At 43.3% G+C, this 21,362-nt stretch overlaps 1 protein-coding gene across 1 annotated transcript in view; it reads left to right on the top strand.

Annotated features, from left to right (window-relative positions):
* The first annotated feature begins 7,915 nt into the window (after window positions 1–7,915).
* The window catches only part of Kif14 (kinesin family member 14), a 66,567-nt gene continuing 53,120 nt past the window's right edge, over window positions 7,916–21,362 (top strand). Inside the window, exons 1-4 of the mRNA XM_038349906.1 lie at window positions 7,916–8,994; window positions 10,806–11,060; window positions 12,946–13,033; window positions 18,247–18,345. Of these exons, the coding sequence (XP_038205834.1) occupies window positions 7,916–8,994; window positions 10,806–11,060; window positions 12,946–13,033; window positions 18,247–18,345 (1,521 nt within the window). The remainder of the gene's footprint in view (window positions 8,995–10,805; window positions 11,061–12,945; window positions 13,034–18,246; window positions 18,346–21,362) is intronic.

Genomic DNA, 21,362 nt, shown 5'->3' with positions numbered 1-21,362 from the left:
CATGCAAAGAAAACTTGCATAAAAGTCTTTTAAAATCAGACGCCCGCTTTATGTTTTTCAAAGGTCAGGGAACAGGTTGTTCAGGATTTGATACAGATTTTCCTGTCGTGAAAGATCTAGGCTCCTCCACTACCCTTTCATCCCTAGGCTGTGGCCTTTCTCCAGCCATTCTATCCTCAAATCCAAATGGACAGCTACACAGTTTCTACTTAATTCTTCTAGAAAATAAAGGAACCAACTTCAAAGCTGTCTTCTTCTCTGGTCCCCGAGTCCTCCAGTTCATTTGAGGAGAGCGACACCATGAGTCCTCGGTGGAGGTGTAGGGGTCGGACCCGATGAGTATGCTTCAGGAACTCTGAACAGAGGAAAGCACTAAATGTCACAGGGGTCAAGTCACAGAGGGCAGCTTTGACGGAGCTGGCAGTCCAGCTGCCAGAGATGCTGGCGAAGGTGCACCTTCAATTGAGAAGCCCGCGCGGGAGAACCGCAGCCTTCTTCCCTCCCACAACAGAATCAGGGCGGAGTAGACTGGGCAGAAGTTAGCTGGCCCTGAACTGATGGAACATGACCAGAGAAGGTTTTCCAGAAACTTGTAGAGAGCAGTGTCCTGTGCTTGCCCCTAGCATGTCCTTTAGCTGAATACATACCTCAAGGTCAGCACCCAGAACGACAGCTGTGCATAGCATCTTGGTGTTCCTGCATAGTGTCCCAGATTTGTACCCATTTACACCTCAGTTCTTCTCCATTAGCTCGGTGCTTTTGTTTACTGGGATCCTAACTGCTTGGGGCCCGGTGTCCTCTGCTTGCCTCTTCGGTCTTAACAGGCTTCATTTCTCAGTGTTCTCTTTAGAACCTTGGCTTGTGTTCTCTCGTCTGGATTGAACCCCTTTCATTTGCCTAGTTTAAGCGTCCTGGCCAAGCCTCCCCCACAAGTATCCAAAGTGCCCCCAAACCTCTAGATGTGGGTACCCCTCCCTAAGGAAAGCCTGGGCATTAGGTGATAAAGTAAGACACAGCTGGAGCAGCTGAATATCTTTTTATGTTTTTTTTTTTTTTTTTGTTTTTTTTTTTTTTTTTTTTTTTTTTTGGTTTTTCGAGACAGGGTTTCTCTGCAGCTTTTTTAGAGCCTGGCCTGGAACTAGCTCTTGTAGACCAGGCTGGCCTCGAACTCACAGAGATCCGCCTGCCTCTGCCTCCCGAGTGCTGGGATTAAAGGCGTGCGCCACCACGGCCCGGCAGCATCTTACGTTTTTCAGAGGAAAAAAGATGTCAGAGATGGAGAAAAGATGGGGAAACTGATGTGGGAGGTCCTTGGGGAGACGGAGAAGACAAGGTGTAGGTGCAGGATGGCCCGAAGTAGCAGGGTACCTGTTTCTCTGCGGGGAGATGGAGAAGACAAGGTGTAGGTGCAGGATGGCCCAAGTAGCAGGGTACCTGCTTCTCTGTGGAGAGATGGAGAAGACAAGGTGCAGGATGGCTCGAAGTAGCAGGGTACCTGTTTCTCTGCGGGGAGAACTAGATAAGGACTTAAATGAAGGCTGCTTTGCCTCTGGGAGAGGAAGCTAAGGAAAACACATTAGAGCTATCTTGGTTCCTGAATATGTATGTGAGTGTTGATTTAGTTGTCATTGATAGCATTCTTATACTCCGTGCAATGTGCTAAAGTTTACATACATTATTCTCTTTCATATATATTCTAATTTAATTCTCATACATACCTGAGAATTAATTGTATACAGCCAAAATATAACTAATTATATTTATATTTGTGAAAGCATCATATTTTTTAAAAAACACTTCATGCATGTCTTATAATTTGATTTTTTTCTAGCAATCATTGATTTTTCACTGATGTATTTATTATCTACTAATTTGAGGTCTAATGATGCATGTCTGGAATCTTGGAACTCAAGAGACTGAGATAGAAGAAGCATGCGTTCCAAGGAATATCATAAATATATCATTTGATACATGTAATATTTGAGGTAGATATGTGCATATATAAAGACTATGAACATAAAAAGAATTATCTTTATATATGCCACTACTGTCTGAAGGTGCCTGCTTCCTACTGTTTGCACACCGGCCCACTTAGATCTCAGACACTGACTGCTGACAGCAACTCTTGAGCCGTGTGCAGACTAGGTACCAAAAATAACAGAAACTCCCGTGGTGAGTGCTGATGAGAAATAACTCGGTTATAAATGTTCCCTTTTCACGGGATCATCCCAGGCTTCGTGTGCAAGGGTGGTGGCTCTGTGGGCCACGGAAGCACTGGCAGCAAATCCTGGAGCACACAGGTCCTTGCATCTTGTCCAGCACAAATGCTGAACTGAACACTTTCAGCCCCCAGCTTTCAGACGGCAAGCATGCCTGTGGTAGAGGGGAAGATGAGAAGGGCGCGAACATATGGCCACGTGGCAATTTAGACCTAAGAGGAAGACCCCTCTGGCAATGGTGGCTCTAATACATCTACTTTGTGTTTTCCTTGGCTGCCAGACAATTCCTCATAGAAGTACCTCAGGGGGCACCCTCACCATCCGCTTGCTGTACCCTAACCGTTGCTCTCTTCCGGTGGCTCTTTGGGTTCCCTGTTTTCCTTATTCCCCTCCCAGTCTAGCTGGGCTTCTGAATTAAATAGCAACAGAAGCAGCGGCAGCTGCCGCCCTGCCACTCCCAAGGGTAAGAGAAGGTAAATCGATGACAGTGGACCACCGCCCTTCTGTCTCTGTCTCCCAAAGCAGCTACTATTGAATGAGTCAAACTTGAAAATATAGTACTGTGTATGTTGCAGGGGGCTCCTCGTTTGTCCCGGCTGCCCAGAACCGAAACAATCACACAGAAACTGTATGAATTAAAACACTGCTTAGCCCATTAGCTCTAACTTCTTATTGGCTAACTCTTACATCTTAATTTAACCCATTTCTAGTGCATCACCACGAGGCCGTGGCTTACCAGCAAAGTTTCAGCACTCTGTCTCCGCAGCGGCTCCATGGCGTCTCCCTGACTCCACCTCCTTTCTAAGCATTCAGTTTAGTCTTCCCTGCCTACCTAAGTCCTGTGCTATCACCAGGCCCAGCTTCTTTATTAACCAATGGTATTCACAGCATACAGAGGGGAATCCCACATCAGTGTAAACAGTTGCTCTGCCGGTAACAACAAAGTCTTCCTAACCTGCCAGAGGATCTCAAATGTTGGAAAAGGTGCCATACCCCCGAGTCAGGAGGGAGGCCAACCACTGCTCTAGGGAATGAGGCTTGAAATGAGTTGGGAAGTTTCAGCTGGTTTACCCTACCTATCTTGAACCTGCCAACTCTTCTTCAGTGAGATTTCTTTTTGTCCCTCTTCAAAGAAAAGTGCACATGGCCTGTGCTTCTTAACAATTTAATTACATATGAGCAAAATGGGTGAGGAGCACCCAGCCCCAGCAGCATTTTCTTGTTCTCTTTTAACAGACCACCATGGGCCCATTATAAAAGCACTTACACTTTTCTCATTGTTTATTTCTAGGGCTTAAAATCATAATCCTCATCTTTCATAAAATATGTCATTATTCCTAGAAAGCTCCAAAATGCACACTGGCCTTGAATATGGCTGTCCAGCACTGTCGAGAGTTACATTAACACTGTACAATTCTAGAGCTAACATTTGAGGGCGTTAATCCTACACAGGGCTCTATGCTAAGCATACATTAACTAACTTAATCCTCGTTCTGCCTCTTCAGGATGGGCAGCTTTCTCATCTGCAGCTTTCAGATGAAGAGCCAGAGTCACCTAGAGGCCGAGTGACGTTCCCTGCCAGTCCACTTTGGACAGGTTTGCACGGGAAAGTGCTGGCTCGGTGAAGTGACCACAAGTTCCGAATCTGCCTTGCCTAATCAAGAGGTGACTCCAGCTGACCCTGGATTCTGTGGAACATCATCCCGTGGGATGAGACCGTGAATTCTGAACAGAAAGAGAGAACAATGGACATGTGACTGGTGTTCTGTGACAGTCTTAGGAACGTTTCCTGGACCACAAGGCCCCTTCTTCATTTCGTGCTTGCAGTCTGGTGGAGCACACACATTATGGCTTGCTCTAATTATTGCCTGCCCCTATTTAATTTTTAAACACTGTGTAACTTTGTAAGATTTTTTTTTCTTTTATGAGACAATGTCTTATTATAGCTCAAACTGCCCCGAAATTCACTATGTAGCCCACGCAGGCCTCAAAATTGCAGCAGTTCTCCTGCCTCTGTCTTCTAAGTCCTGGGGTTATAGGCAGGAACCACCATACCCAACTCAGTTACTAGTGATCTTAAATGGACACAATAACTATAATTCAATTTATTATTTTTCAAGTGTTCAAAGTGTTCTACTATGACTGGGCATTTAGACTTTCTCAAGTTTGGATCTAACAGAAACAGGTAATATTCATGTGAACTTTTCCTCAGAATAGATTTCTTGCATACCGTTACTAGGTCTGGATGTATCTGTAGTGCGTTTATAGGTCTAGAAGGGTTTGTTATTTAACAAATATTTACTGAACACATTATCTATCAGGCCCCAGAGAAACACTGAATAGACATGGCCTCTGACCTCAAGAAACATGCCGATGTATATGACCAGAAATTTAGACTATGAATTTTTGTACAAAATTACCAGCCCTAAAATCTAAGAATTTTTTATACATACCTATTTTAATGTCTGCAGTGCTTGCATTTTGTTTTATGTAAATTATTCTGTATGTATATTAATTTTTTTTGTATGGAGCATCTTTACCCAGGCTATAGTCTATTTTAAAGTTATTATCATCATATGTTGAAAGCTATTTTTACATATCTGTCATATTTTCCTAGTTATCTTTCACTTATTTCCTGCTTTGAGTCATAGTTGATTTAAATTCTAGGTATTGAGTTTATTAGTCTTTCCCCTTGTTGCATTCTCCTGATACTAACTAAATAAACATTTTCTCACTAGAGCTGATAAACACCGTGTTTTGCTAGGCGAGTTTCCCTGTAAGTAGACTTTAAGACTTTTAGGAATTTAAGAATGAAGGCTGGAGTGGACTTGGTGATTAAGAGCACTTGTTGCTTGTTCTTCTAGAGGACTTGAGTTCAATTCCCAGCACCCATGCACTAGCTCACAACTGTCTGTGACTCCAGTTCCAGGGGATTCAAAGCTCTGGTTTCTGTGGACACCAGGTGCACAGACTTAAATACAGGCGGGACACCCATATACTTAAAATAGAAATTGTCAAGGAACAAGTAAAAATATTAGAAAAAATGACTACTTTATCATGCAATTTTTCATATAGTTGAAGCTACCTCTGGCTTCCTTTTCTGTCTTATTGGCTACATTTCCATTATCCCCATACTGTTATTTTGGAATACATATTTGGCTAGAATCATTCTATTGAGCTGGCTATTTTAGAAATCACCTTTTTTTTTTTCAGATTTAAAAATGTTATTGTAAACCGGGCTGTGGTGGCACATGCCTTTAATCCCGGCACCCGAGAGGCAGACGGGCGAATCTCTGTGAGTTTGAGGGCAGTCTACAGATGGAGTTCCAGGAGAGGCTCCAAAGCTACAGAGAAACCCTGTCTCGAGAAAAACAAAACAAAACAAAAACAAACAAACAAAAAAGTTACTGCAACAGTTTGGGACTTTCAGCCACGCCACGAGCTAGTGGTCAGATCACTCACAAGTTTATAAACACCAAACCTCGTTTCCTTATCTACAGACTGGGATACTGTTATTACTTCATACGATTTTCAGGATTAAATATTTTAAACTCATCTAAGACACTTAGTCCATGTCATCATTCAGCGACTTGCGAATGAAATACCAGAAGTGCTATTATAATAAACGGGGGTGGGGGGGCTGGAGAGATGGCTCAGTGGTTAAGAGCATTGCCTGCTCTTCCAAAGGTCCTGAGTTCAATTCCCAGCAACTACATGGTGGCTCACAAGACCTCTGTAATGAGGTCTGGTGCCCTCTTCTGGTCTGCAGACAGAATATTGTATATAATAGGTAAATAAATAAATATTTTAAAAAATTAACGAGGGGGTACATGGTCATTCACAGTAAGTTTTCTAGGTAAGACCATGGCTTCTTTTTTAAACCCTCAGGTCCCAGCTCTAAACTCTAAGCACCACAGTAGGGTTGAGTCCGGGGGAGGTGCGGGCCGTCGCCTAGGAGACGAGGGCGGGGCCTGTCTCCCGGTAGAAGCTGCGCTTCCGGGGGGTGGGGAGGAGCGAAGGCGCGGCCCTTGACGCGCGTTCAGCAGCCAATCAGGAGGCGAGGCGCGCATTCAAATCGCTGCGGCCGCGGGAGCCTGCTTCGGGAATTTGTGAGTGCTGAGGGTCTGGGGAAAGAAGGGAGACTGCGGGCTGAGAGCCCTGCGGTTGCTCGCCCAGCGGGACAGTGGGCTCAGAGCGCTGCGGCTGCTCGCCCAGCAGGCGGGGGTGCGCGGTGGGCGAGGCTCGGTCCCGGGCGAGGGGCGCGGGGCGCGGGGCGCTCCGCTGTCCGTCCGGAAGCCGAGGGCAGCGCCACAGAACGTGCAGCGGCGGACTCGGTGGTGGCCAGGTACACTGTCACAGCCTGGCGTGACTGCCGCAGTCGCCCGGAGCCTCGGCCTGTGGTAGTGTCTGACTTTTCTTATCTTCCTTCCAGTCCTCTTCGAAATCTGATGGCGAAACCCCGCAAACTGAAACCATGTTGATTTGTGCAAAGAGCAAATGGCTTTTAGCTGGAGTGGGATTTCTAAGACCCAAGGATCTATTGTCCTTAATTTCCCCTCATAATGGGCGGGTTCTGTATGTTCCGTTCAAAGTTTAGCACTAGATTCTTAATAGTCAGACTCTTTCCATTTTTGTTGCTAATGATGTCTCTTCTGTCAAACCTTAAAAGACGTTTTAAAACGAGCTTCTAGTAATTTGTTCCTTGATTTGTAATAATGTCTGAAATAGCTTGAATCGGTGTCATTTTATGAGGTAGACTCTGGAATTCAGTTTTTAAGACTTTGTTTACATCCATTTAAGAAGCATGTTGAAGAGCCAGCTAGCAGACGGCTGTGTGCTTGCCCGCTGTTCTGTTTTAAATAGTGCCTGATAGTTATCGTTGGCCTATCTTTACCTATATTGATGCACATGTCTGTCTAGTTTTTGCATAAAAAAAACAGTCCATGTATCTAATCTGAGGGGGAGTGGCACCAATGACAGGGTCATTTGCATGGTGGGCATGTAAATGATGACGTGGGCATTTACGTGGTCAAGCTGGCCTCCCTGAGGCTGGAATGACAGGCCCAGGCCATCACACCTGGCTACACATGCTTTTATATTCTGTAATGCCTATGGCACTTCTTTGAGACGCCTGCCTCGTGACATCATATTTTTCTCCTTTGTTGGCATTCCTGTGTTTAACATACATTAACAAGTTTTCAGAATCCTTCTTTGCTGCAGACTCTGATTCGAAGCTGGGGATACTCGAAGCATGCTTCCATACACATTGGGTGTTTCTTAAACCACTTGACTCTTTTGCCTTGAGATAAGTCACCTGTGAGCACTTACTAGCTGATGGGATAAGGCTGGAAGATCTTATCTTTGAAGTTTGCAGCCTCCGTGGGTGCCTGGCAGAGAATGGAACCGTCAGTAAATATTTGTTGAGTCATGAGTGGAAGCCTTTTGAGGGCGGAGATAGTCCGACGCTGTGTGGAGGGGAAACGGGAGGTAGAGGCTATGATTTAGTCCAGGGCTTACCTCTTGAGAATTCACTTCTATAGTGGGAGAACCTATTTGTAAAGTTTGTCGTAACCATTTTTTTTTTTGTAGTTGATCAGATATTTTGGAAACTGAAAACTACAATATGCCCAGTGATCAAACAAGCGTCTAAAGAACTTAGATTCTTCACTTCCTTTTTAGAATAACTTGCTGCCAAGATGTCAGTAAGAACTTGGAATAACAGACACAACAGCGGTAGCCTGGAAGGCTGTCAGAAGACCTCATCGCCAATTGGCCTCACCCATAGCAGCCGACTTAAAGTGCACTTGAAGTCAAACACGTCAGAGTGTGAAAATCGTGACCCATTATTGAGTGCTGGAAGCAAACCCAGAGACATAAATAGCACTTACGTTATCTCCGCCTGTAAAAAATCAAGTGAGGTGCCCGTTACCCCTGACTCCAGTAGACTGACCCTTCAGAGAAGGGCTACTTGGAACAAAGAATCGTCTTTACTTGGTAGTGAGTTGGGAGACACTACTACTAGAAAAACAACAGATACAAGTCTTAGGCTACAACGTCGTCACGCGAACACAGGTTTTGTGGGAAAGATGGAAACGACATACACGGTGGGAGGTGACACGGAAAACAGCCGCGCTCCACAGGCCACTAGGACAAAAGCAGAACTTGTAAGTAACAACACGCGTGCCGTGTCTGTAGTTTCCGGGGAAGGCTCAAATGACATTGGAGTGACGGTTGGTGAAAAACGCACAGACGCATTTCCTGCCCTCAGTTCCGTAAATGAAAGGGGGGCAGTTAAGAACTCAAACAGCAGAGCGCCTGGGGGTTCCCAGTGTCAAGCTGGTGCTGTGAGATCAGGTCACCCAGCAGTGAAACCGGTGGCCGTGGCCAGCAAGCTGGATGTCCAAGTGTCAGGAGCAGGAGACTCACACCATGGCAATACTGCTAAGGACATTGCAAAAAATGTCAATAAATTTGGAAGCTTAGAAACAAGGACCCCAGGGAAATGTGTTCCAGAACACAGACTGGCGCCAAGGCATGACCTGCCTCCACCGAAAAGCCCGGCTGTATCATCCCTGAAAAACAGGATGGCAAGCCCTCAGGTTAAACCCAGGCCCAAAAGTTCTCTTCTGGCAAATAAAAGGGAACGATCCCAAGAAAGCACACTCCCTCCAGAAGAAAAATCCGCAGTTCAGAATACCTTCGCAGAAGCAGACTCCTTCAGAGTAGAAAACAGCCAAGTGACGGTGGCGGTGCGGGTGAGGCCTTTCAGCAAACGGTACGTAAGTCAGTCCTACGCTGTGATGTGTCCTTAATTCTGCTCTGCTGTAGAAAGCCAGGGTAGTAGTCATGTGTCTTTAAAGTTGTTGGCATTTCCCAGCGGTGCTGGGAGTTGAACCCAAGGCCTCATGTACACTAGGTGGGTGCTCTACCACTGAGCCATATCTGTAGCCCACCAATGTTTAGGCTTAATTGTAGTATATTGATTATTTTTAAGGTAGGTACAAAAATTAAAATCTATTTTGTATCCGTGCTCCTAGATGTATTGCTTTCAGAAACGGAGCCAGACGTAATTGTGTACACCCTTAATCCCAGCATTTGGAAGGTGGAGGCAGGTAGATCTTGGAATTCAAAGTCTGCCTGGTTTACAGGACAAGTTCCAGGCTAGCCAAGGTAACAGAGTGAGGCCTGCTCCTAAGGGGTTGTTGCTGAGTGAGTCATTGAATTCTCTAATACAGTCTCCTTTCAAATTCATCATTTTTGGTGCTTGGGAATGTCTACCTTTCCTTTAAAAAGAGCCATGCCAGCTCATAGCTTCCCCAGAGAGAACTTCTCCAGAAGGTCCAGAATGGCGATGTCAGCAGCGTCACCTGCGTTTGGTACGTAGTGGTGGAAACCGCAGAGGCTTATCACACTTGATTCTAATGGCATGGAGTATTTCCCTGAAGGTGATTGTGGTTACAATAGTCACAGATTAATGATATGATTTTTAAAAAGTCAGCTGAGTCTGGTGGCCATGCCTTTAATCCCAGCACTCACAGATGGAGCCTTAAATTCAAGGCATTTTAAATATCCTAAGGGAAGCCAGTAAACTTGTCCCAGGATCAGTAGTTAGTGTGATGTGTATACAAGTGACCGAGGAGGGGATATGGTGATGCTGTTTCAGTGAAGGAACTCAGAGTTTGAACTGAAAGACTCAGTAGGTAGAGGTAAGGTCATAAGTTCTGTAAAGGACTTTTTAGCAAAAATGGGGTGGCGATAAGGGGAAGGGAGTGCTGGTGAGTTGATCTGAGAAAGTCAAGAAGCTAACGAAAGCTTCAGAGCCATGAAAGGAAGAGAGGCAACAGAAAGAGAGCTGGGGACCAACCTCACGAGGGATGACTACAACTGGAAGAGCCTGGGAATAATGGACCAAGTGCCTGGCTCCAGGCTCATCAGAGAAGCTCTGAGAGCTGGGGGTGGGAGGGCGTGGCTATCGTCAGATCGATGAGACAGATGGTTTGGAGGATAAACGAGATGTTTAAGCGGATTCTTGGGGAAAGGAGTGGGAAGGGGGAAGAGGCTGACATTTGGACCAGTGATGGTGTTTCTCTACTGAGGAGTGGAATAAAGGAGAGTGAATGAGGGAATCTCACGCGAGGAAGGACCATTGTATGGAAACAGTGACAGCCAGAAGACTCTTCATATTTAAATTTGTCTTACTCCAGGTTCATTGAAATTGTATTCAGATTTTATACCAGCTCTATCTAGCTTTTTCTCCCATCCTTTTTTGTAGTATAAAAACACATTTCTTGACTTGAACTGAAACATATACATAGGATAGGAACTTTTTATAATGTTTCCATAGGAAGCTTTAAAAATTGGTTTTCTGACCAAGGAATTTGAAATTCCGTTTCCCCTCAAGTAGCTGCACAGCATACATTTTGGAAACCCACTGACCTTGACTTCCTGATGTTCTATGTAAAGCTGAAGAATTGTCTCACCCTGAAGGAGTGATGACCTTAAGCTTCGAGGGGCCTTTCTTGTGTTCTGTGGAGATGTTATTCATATTAACGACAGGTACTTTGCTCTGCATGCTTCTTTTCAAAGAGAGAAGATGGAGAAAGCATCCCAGGTTGTCTTCAGGAATGGGGAAGAAATAACCGTGGAGCATCCCGAGATGAAACAAGTTTATAGTTTTGTCTACGATGTTTCGTTTTGGTCTTTTGATGAGGGTCACCCTGACTATGCTAGCCAGACGACTGTGTACGAGACGCTGGCAGCACCGCTCCTCCAGAGAGCTTTCGAAGGCTATAACACCTGTCTCTTTGCTTATGGCCAGACTGGCTCTGGGAAGTCCTATACGTAAGTGATATTGATCATGCAACTATTGAAAACGGCTTACATTTTCTTTTGTTAGAAGCATCATGGTTGTAAAAAGAATACAGTTTTTTTAATTAAATTTTTTAGAATTTATAGTATGTATGCATATAATGTTTGTGCATGGGTGCATGTGCCGTGGTGTATTTGTGGAGGTCAGAGGCCAGCTTTGTGCGGTTGGTTCTTCTGCCTTTATATAGGTTCTGGGAATTGACCTCAGGTCACCAGGCTTGTCTGCCAAGTGCCTTTTTGCCTGTTGAGCCATCTTGCCTGCTGAAGATTATAGTTTTGACATTGTACGATTTGGGCTCAAGTCTCATCTGTTATTCTAGACTAGATGTGTATACTTAGGCTGACACCTGACTCTCTAGGCTTTACTTTACACGTGAGGTCATTTACCTTGTCAGTATAATTGTCTCTGTTTTGCTATAACTTAGATGATTTTTTTTAATTTTCTTTTTTATGTGTATGGGTGTTTTGCCTGCATTCATGTCTGTATACCACATGCATACCAGGTACCTGAGGAGGCCAGAAGAGGGTGTCAGATTACCTGGAACTGAAGTTATTAATGGTTGTGAGCCACCGTGTTTGTTCTGGGAATTGAACTCAGGACCTTTGGAAGAACAGCTAGGGCTCTTAACCACTGAGCCGTCTTTCCAGCCCTAATTTACATTTCTTTTTTTTTAAAAATATTTATTTATTTATTTATTTATTATGAATTACATTTCTTTTATAAACTGAAATTCAAAGAGGATTGTGTGTGTGTGTGTGTGTGTGTGTGTGTGTGTGTGTGAGTGAGTGTGAGTGTGTACTATGAGATCTGATAGTAAGGCATCTTAGTCTCTCATGTTTGGGAGATCAAAAACTTCAATCTTTCTTGTATTAACCTGTATAAGCAACTGTGAAGTTACTAGATAAAAACTGGACTAGAAATTTTGGCCATACACAAGTACCTGGTTTTATTAAAAATATTTTAATATAGACTTTAAGCAGGAGAGTTAGAAGACAGATGCTCAGAAGGAAGGACAAGACACGCAGGGGCACAGGTGTGGACATAAGACATGGTGCTGTAGGGTAACTATGGTAATTGGAGTTGCTGACAATAAATTGTATATCTCAAAAAAATGCTCAGAAATTTTGGTTAGTTTCAGTATAATAAAATGATAAATACTGAAGTTTTATGCCTTACCATATGCCCTTCCCATTTTACATTTTATTTAGGTATTTAAATATACCACTGTATCCCATTAATGTATACAATTACTCTGTCAACTCAAAATCTTAAAACAGTATTAAAAGTAGAGCATCCTGTGAATGGTAGCTATGACAATATTTCCTGTCCTGAAGGAAACAGTCAGGATTTTAATTGACATCAATGACAGTAACCCTTTCCATTCCTGACATTCCCATTTTAAAGGAATTGATGTTTAACGGGGTTGTGTATCTTATGTGAGGTTGTGGGGCTAACCCAGCAGTATATAAACTGGGTCTGCTGGCTCACACCTGTAATCTGAGAATGTGGGAGGTGGAGGCAGGAGAGTCAGAAATTCAAAACCTGCCTGGGACTGTAGCTTAGGTAGAGCCTTTGCCTAGAATCTAGGTTCAATTCCCGGTCCACCCCCACTCCTCCCAACAAAAGAAATTCAAGGCTACGTAGTGATTTTGAGGCCAGCTGGGATACATGAGACCCTGACGTGAAGAGAATATTTAGATGGGGCTGATTTGGCTCCAGAGCCTAGATTCTTAGGTGTCAGCAATGGAATTGTGTGTTCTCTGTTCCCTTTCCATACCATTTCTCCTAAAAGAATTTTTTTGGGGATTTCCAAAACTAATCAGTGTCCCTTCCTTCTTGTTCATAATGTATTTTCAGGATGATGGGACTTAATGAAGAACCAGGAATAATTCCGAGATTTTGTGAAGATCTTTTTGCCCAAGTAGCCAAAAAACAAACCTCGGAGGTACGTACAAATTCAAATCACAATCGTAACGACTGAGACCCATTGCACGGTCTAAAAGATGGTGCTCTTGGCTCCAGATCACCCTTGTTTGGTGTAGTATGGAGAGGGAGGGGAAAGGAGGTCCCAAATTCAGAAAAAGTTCTTCCTGGTGGGCAGTGGTAGAGGATTAATCTCTGGTCTCTCTCTTCTCCGCCTTTTGCTCTTGTGCTTTGTATTGTAGCTCGTGCTGCCTTTGAATTCTCAGTTCTTCTGCCCTCGCCTCCTGGGTGCTGGGACTCCCGGTGTGCACACCATGCCTGGCTCCTTCCCTTGCTTCTCTCCTTTTGTGCTGTGTAGCGGCTTACAGGGTGGCAGTTACGTGCCCATATATGTATCTCTGTAGTCAGGTAGGTGCACAGACTTAGCCGACAACTTGAAACAAAGGTAGTGAAGCCAGCTAGGAACCAGATTCAGTCTTAAAAGCCAGGCCTTGCTAGCCACACTACAACTAAATAGTCTGCTGGCTTCTTGTTTCACTGACTCATTTTTGCCTTAGGAAGTATCTGCTAAGCACCTGCCATTGCTTGCTAATCTAGTGGACTAGCTTTGTGTCAAAGTCAGTTGATCGTGAGACTCATCAGGGATCTGATGGGAGCTGGCATATGTGTCTTATAAATCTCTCTTGGAGATTCCATATCGGTTTCTCTGGAGTGCAGCCTGAGAATTTCTAGTTTCTATACCTGCATAAGGGAAACGGTTATACTAGATTTGGGGATATAGGATCTCTATAATCAGGAGAAAGAGAAGAGGTGAACCAGTGAACAGCAAAGTGTAATCAATTGCATGCTAAATCTATTAAACAAGCACTGTGTTGTTACATTGCATTAGTCCTTTTCTGTTATGTTATAACACAATAGCAAAGGTAAATTTGTAAAAATAAAGTTTCTCACAGTGCTGGAATCTGGAAGCCCAATATCAAGACACTGTCATGGTGTGGACTTTCTTACATCATAACGTGACAGGGTGTGTAGGCTTGGGTCTTAAAGCCATCAGTCCTATTATAGTGTCTTACCCTGAGGACCGTACCCATCCCTAATTGCCTCCAAATAGCGTGCACATGAGAATTTGGGTTATTTGGTTGTCCCACAAAGTATGAACTTTTGGGGGATACATTCAAAGCACAGCAAACAGGAATGTGAGTGAACTGGAGACAAGTTTTCTTAGCAGGAGGAGCAACTGTTCTCGCTGTTGAAGGACATATACTGGTTATTGGCTTGGGGAAGAAAAGTGGGAAAGGCATTCCAAGCAGAGGAAGAGCAGGCACAAAGATGAGAATGAGGAGAAAATAGGGAGCCTTTGAGAATTTGTAAATTGTTTACTCCGGTTTGAGTGGAATTTGAGGGTGGGGGTGGCAAGAGATGGAGGAAACCAGAGGGGCATAAGTAGACTTCATAAACTCGTGCACCTATAGACTGTGCTCCATATATTCCCTGAGTCTAGGGAGGGATGGTGATGTACCCGTCCCATCCCATCCGGGGCCAAGCACTCCACCATCTCTTACTCTCAGTGTTCTGCTTAGTTATGAGTTTCTGTAGTGATTGTTGCCCACTGCAGTAAGGAGCTTCTCTGGTGAAGTCTGGGCTCAGCACTAATCCGTGGGTATAAACATGAGTATTTAGAAGGTAGTTTGACAACATGACTAGGAAGCATCAGTAGAAGGTTCACCCCTAGGACCTATGACCTCCCCAGGCATACCCTTGACTAAGTTTATGGACCCAGGCATGAGTTCTCTGCTGGGGAGCAGACATCAAATCCAACCCTGATACCAGTCTTGCCATTATTGTACCAGAGGGTGCAGCTTATCTGGGAGGTCATCACTTAGCTCACCAGATTCGCGCTGAGAAAGACTTGGTGAGTTTCCTTCATCAGCAGTCTACATAACACCGTCTGGCACTGCAGGTGCTAGCCATAGGGGGAGTTTCCCACTCAGGTCCTACCTTGGCTTCTCCGTGTAGCTAGCTGTGCGGGATCCTCAGCAGTAAGGGTTTGCCGTCTAGTTCTGGTGGGAAGTGAAGAGCAATGGCCAGGGCCTGTATACTTTGGGGGCCTTTGATACTTTCCCATCCAATAGCTTGTAGGAGGCCTCTCACACCTGGCCTCAAGACTTTTGTTTAATAGCCCATGGCTTCTGGGAGGAAGATTATTCATCCATGGAATATACCCCCATTCACTTTTTTAATTATAATTTTAATAAGCTCATAAAACAGAATTTCCATATGGCCTTTACATATAGCCCTAGTTTAATTGCCCCTCCCTCTTCTCCTTTTTCCTCTCCTCTCATGCTTAGACCTGATCATGTTCATAACCGTTTTCTCTACCCCCATTTCTCATGTCCAGTGTCCTACTGTCCTCCCCTCATTCATTATAACATTTCCTGTAAATTTCATATTTCATGTTTATAGCTGAATTAAATTCCATTGTGCTTATTTACCACATTTTCATTATCCATTCATGTATTGATGGACACCTACCTAATCTGATTCTATTTCCTTGTCTTGTAAGTAGAGCCACAGGGAACATGGCGTGCAGCTATCTGTAGAGTACAATCTTTTGGACATATGCCCAGGCGTGGTACTGCTGGGTCATGTGGCAGTTTCATGTTTAGCTTCTATTTTTGAGACAGGCTCTCAGTATATAGCCTTTTGCTATCCTGGAACTTTCTCTGTTGATCTGGCTGCCTCAAAGTCACTGAGATCCACTTGCCTCTGCCTTCCGAGTGTTGTACTGCCACACCCAGCTGTCCTGGAACTCACCAGACGGAGTGCTGGGATTAAAGGCGGGCACTACCACCGTCTACTCTGCTACACTTTAAGTTTTCTGAGAAACCTTCACATAGTGGCTCTAATCCCTTGCCAACAGCAATGGGTCCTGTCTCTCCACATCCTTGCCATCCATCATTTGCTATTCTTTTTTGAATAGTAGCCGTTCTAACTGGAGTAAGATGGAGTCTCAGGTGAGTGTTTTTCATTTCCTTGATGTCTAATGCTGTTGAGCACCTAAGAGAAAGAGCATTTGTATTCTTTCTCTTGAGAGCGTCTATTCAGCTCTATAACTTTTTTTTTTTTTTTTTTTTTTTTTTTTTTTTTTTTTTTTTTTTTTTTTTTGGTTTTTCGAGACAGGGTTTCTCTGCAGCTTTAGAGCCTGTCCTGGAGCTAGCTCTTGTAGACCAGGCTGGTCTCGAACTCACAGAGATCCGCCTGCCTCTGCCTCCCGAGTGCTGGGATTAAAGGCGTGCGCCACCACCGCCCGGCCAGCTCTATAACTTTTTTAAAAAAAAATCAGATTGTTTACTTTCTTGGCTTAGTTTTTTTGTTTTTGTTTTTGTTTTTTCGAGACAGGGTTTCCCTGTAGTTTCTAGAGCCTGTCCTGGAACTCACTCTGTAGACCAGGCTGGCCTCGAACTCAGAGATCCGCCTGCCTCTGCCTCCTGAGTGCTGGGATTAAAGGTGTGCGCCACCACCGCCTGGCCCTTGGCTTAGTTTTTTAAACTCCATATATATTTTATACATGGATTCTCTGTCAGATTTTCTCCCATTACTTTGACTGTTAATTTTCTATTGGACAGTATCTTGATTTCTCTGCAGTGGGACCTTTCTGGGGAAGGCCTTGTACTTCATTTCTTACCATCCTTAGCAACAAGCTAACACCGTACACATGGTAAGTGGGTACTTAAATGCTTATAGGCTTAAATTGAACATTATCTAGACATTAACTAGAAGAAATACAGAACTTTTTTTTTTCTTATTTATTATTCATCTGTGTGTATGTCTGAAGGCCAGAAGAGGGCAGCAGACCTCATTTACAGATGGTTGTGAGCCACCATGTGGTTGCCGGTAATTGAACTCAGGACCTTTGGAAGAGCAGGCAATGCTCTTAACCACTGAGCCATCTCTCCAGCCCCCCAGAACTTTTTTTAGGAAGATAAAATTCACAATACATTTTTAAACCACTTTTGTGTACAGTTTAATGGTGCATTTTTTTAAAAAAATATTCATTTATTTATTTATTGTGGGAGCAGATGTGTCACAGGGTGTTCGTGGAGGTCAGAAGGCAGCTTGTAGGGAGTCTGTTTTCTCTTCTACTGTGTGGGGCCCAAAGATCAAACTCAGATCGTCAGGCGAGGCGGCAAACATCCTTTCCCAGTGCTCCACCTCACAGGTCCCCATGCTAAATTCTTAACACAGTCTCTATGCAGTTCCCAAAGCTTCCCACTGCTCCTAAAGAAGACTTTGACCATATTAAATTGTCATGTCCATTTATTACTTCCAAACTCTGGCAGTTACTAATCTGCTTATGTCTCTCTGAATTTGCCTGCTTTGAAAATTTCATATAAATGGAATGGTATATTGTATAGCCTGTCTGTCTGGTTTCTTTCACTTAGCATTATTTGTTGGAGGTTATCCATGCTATAGCAAGTATCAATCAGTACTTCACTCCTTTTGATGGCTGAATAATATTACAAAAGGCTGTTTCTATCTGTTGTGTTGCTATAAAACTGGTATACAAAATTTTGTTTGAATCCTCTGTATTCTTTTGTATGTGTAAGAGCATAAATGTGAGCAGTGAGCTAAATTTGTGCCTAACCTTTGAGGAACTTTTTATCCACAGTGGGTTTATCATCTTATATTTCCACCAGCAATTGAAGAGGATTTCAGTCTCTTTACAGCCTCATCAATATTTGTCGTTCCATATATTTATGTGTATGAGTGTTTGCCTGCATTTGCGGCTCTCCTTAGAGGCCAGGGAGGGCACTGGGTCCACCATAGCCAGAGTCATGGGTGGCTGTAAGATGTCGTGTTGGCACTGGGAACGGAATCTAGGTTCTCTGCAAGAGCAGCCAATGCTCTTCACACTGAGCCGTTACTCCAGCCCCGTTTATTATTGCTGTTGTTTATGGCCACCCTTATGGTTATGCAGTGCTTTCCCATTGTGGTTTTGATTGTCGTTTCCCGCTGACAGTGATGTTAATCCTCTTTTGTGTGCTCGTTTGCCGTTTGTGTATGGTTTTTAGAGCAATGTTTGTTCAAGTTCTTTGCCTGATTTTTAATTATATCTTTTATGTTGGTGATAAAAGTCCTTCATGTATCCTGCATCTGTATCCATATCAGGCGTATGATTTGCAAAAATGCAAGGGATTTTAGAGTAAATTGGATGCTTTGTTTCTTTCCGTCTAGGTCAGCTACCATCTTGAAATGAGCTTTTTTGAAGTTTATAATGAGAAGATTCATGACCTTCTGGTTTGTAAAGGTGAAAATGGGCAGAGAAAACAACCAGTAAGAGCTCAATCACTTTTACTGTATTTATTTACTTATTTATGGGGGAGAGTGGCACCTGTGTCTACTACTGTATGCATGAGGAAGTCTGGACAGCTTGCTGGAATCCATTCTCTCCTTCTGCCATGTGGGTTCCAGCAATTGAACTCAGGTCATCGGGCTTGGTGGTGAGTGCCCTTACCCACTGAGCCATCTCTCAAATGATCTTTTTAATGTGTGTGTATGTGTGTGTGTGTATGTGGTGGTGTGGGTATGTGGAGATAAGAGGACAGTCTTATGGAGTCCATTTCTCCTTCCACTGTGGATTCTGGAGATCAGACTCTTTGTCAGGCTTGGGGACATTCATTTTACCTGCTGAGCCATCTCACCTGACCTAACTAATTTATCATTTCTTTTTATTTCCATCTGTATAACTGCGTATTTTTGTGGGTCCTCTGGAGAACATGGCTTTGATTTTTTACAAAAATGCTTCCATGTGACAAATGCTTGGGGTCTCCAGTTTAACTGCACTGGTATCCAGCAGTATCTGAACATTAGCACAAGTGGGAATTTAATTAGCTGAGCTTAACTTATTTTTAAATTTTAATCAAGTAGCCAGGCATGGAGGAGTGAGCATGATAGATCTCTGAGATCAAGGTTAGCCTGGTCTACAGAGTGGGTTCCAGGACAGCCAGGGCTATGCCCTAAACCATAACACCCTGTCTCAAAAAACAAGTAAATAAATCTTAATAAAATAATATCTAAGCTGGGCGGTGGTGGCGCACGCCTTTAATCCCAGCACTCGGGAGGCAGAGGCAGGTGGATCTCTGAGTTCGAGGCCAGCCTGGTCTACAAGAGCTAGTTCCAGGACAGGCTCTAGAAACTACAGGGAAACCCTGTCTCAAAAAAACCAAAAAAAAAAAAAAAAAAAAAAAAAAAATCTAAAGGTTAAAAATAAAATATCTGTTCTAGGATTTATTAAGACTGTGTGTCAAATATGAAATTTCTAATAGTTTGTAAGCCAAAAGAATCTAAAAGCTTTAAAAATTGTATTCTTCTAGAACAGCTGTTCTCAACATGTGGGTCACAACCCCCTTGTGGGTCAAATAACCCTTTTACAGGGTCACATATCAGATATCATGCATATCAGATATGATTTATAACAGTGAAATCACAGTTATGAAGTAGCAATGAAATCATTTTATGGGTGGGTGTCACCACGACATGATGAAAATGCATGTGTGTGTGTATGCGTGTCTGTGTGTGGAAGTGCATGTGTGTCTGCCTGCATGTGGAGGCCAGAGAAAGCCTCAAATATTATCCTCAGAATATTGTCTACCTTCTTTGAGACAGGCTGTTCATTGGTCTAGAGCTCACCAGTTAGGCCAGATTGGCTGTTTAGTGAGCCTCCTGCCTCCGCTTCCCCGATGCTGGGATTATAAGCGTGTGTGCCATTGTGACAGACATTTTTTCTTTTTTATTGATTTTTATTGAGCTCTACATTTTTTTTTTCTGTTCCCCTCCCAAGGTCCCCATGCTCCCAATTTACTCAGAGATCTGTGACAGCCATTTTCATCTGGGTCACTGGGATTGAACCCCGTCTTTTCAATTGTGAGGCAAACAAATTATTGAGTTAGTGCCTCAGCCTCTGTTTATTGATTTTTGTTGGTTTGTTTTGTTTTTAAGACAGGGTTTCTCTGTGTAGCTTTGGAGGCTGTCTTAGAATTCTCTCTGTAGACCAGGTTGGCCTCGAACTCACAGAGATCCTCCTGCCTCTGCTGTGGGAACCTTATTCCTCCTACCTAACATTTCTAATACACACGCTCCTACCCTGAAACATATGAGTCTGTCGTGGCCGGACCATGACAGATGTTTTCACCCCAACATGTGGCTTACTACAGGTGGCTCCCCACAAAATGTTAGGTAGGAGGAACAGAGACATAAAAGAAACACAGAGACATAGGATAATACCAGGGGGGCAACTCAGTGAATACTGAATCCACCCCCGTTTATTTTCCATATGCTTATATACTCCAATACAAAAAGGAGGGAAGAAGGCAAAAGACTTCTTTTTAAAAAATGACACAGTGGATGTTCAGAACAGTTGCTTCCTTTAATTCTTGAGACATCAAGCCACATTTCCTGAGTTAAGCATTCTGATGTTTTGGGCAGGATAAGCAGCAAACACACCCTAGACCAAGTATCCTATAGGCAGCCACTCCCTATGTCAAACCTCCTATTTTAAAATGAAGGAGCAGGAATAGGCTTGAATTCTCTTAACATTTAGTCAGGGCAGAGCAGATCCACCTCTATAGGCTGTCCAAAACACCAAGTAATGACACCCTAGGTCAGGATATCTTGTTTGTGACCACATCTGCTGTCAACAGCTTTGAAAGAGAGCTCAAACTCACTGATCTTTAGTCAAGGTGGAGCAGGACTCATATCTGTGGGTCCCCACACTCTGCCTCCTGAGGGCTGGGACTAAAGGCGTTTGCCACCTCCTGGCTTATTTGATGCTTTGTAGATCATCTGTGAAACGGATTTCAGCTAAAATAACAAAACAAAACTGTAGTTAGAATTGGAGTTTAATTTTACGAAGGCCCTCTCAACACAAGAAATGAAAATCTAAAATCACTTTCTTTGCTCAATGTTATAATGTTTCCATTGATAACATTGAGAAACTTAAAATGGCATTTTCTTCAATGATTTCTATGCATTTTTAAATTTCTGAATAAAGTTTAAAATATAAGTGAAAATTTTAATATCTGAAGTTTATAATGAATTTGTTTTGGAGACTTAAAAGCATATATAATAGCTACTGCAGAATTTAACTTAAGAATAAAAAGTAAGACACGAACAGGCTGTATATTATGCGACTTACAAGTATTTCTGGTGATGATATTTCTTAGTGTCTTAGAGATTTTGTCAGAAACTTTGTATTTCTTTCTGAATAAAGATAAATCTCTATCTCAAACTTGATATAAAAAAAGATTCAGCAAAAAATAGTTTCCATGAATTTGAAAAAGAGCAAGGGGTGT

This window comes from Arvicola amphibius, chromosome 12 (genome assembly GCF_903992535.2).
Source record: "Arvicola amphibius chromosome 12, mArvAmp1.2, whole genome shotgun sequence".
NCBI classification, from domain to species: domain Eukaryota; kingdom Metazoa; phylum Chordata; class Mammalia; order Rodentia; family Cricetidae; genus Arvicola; species Arvicola amphibius.
This window is presented reverse-complemented; position numbering and strand designations above follow the sequence as displayed.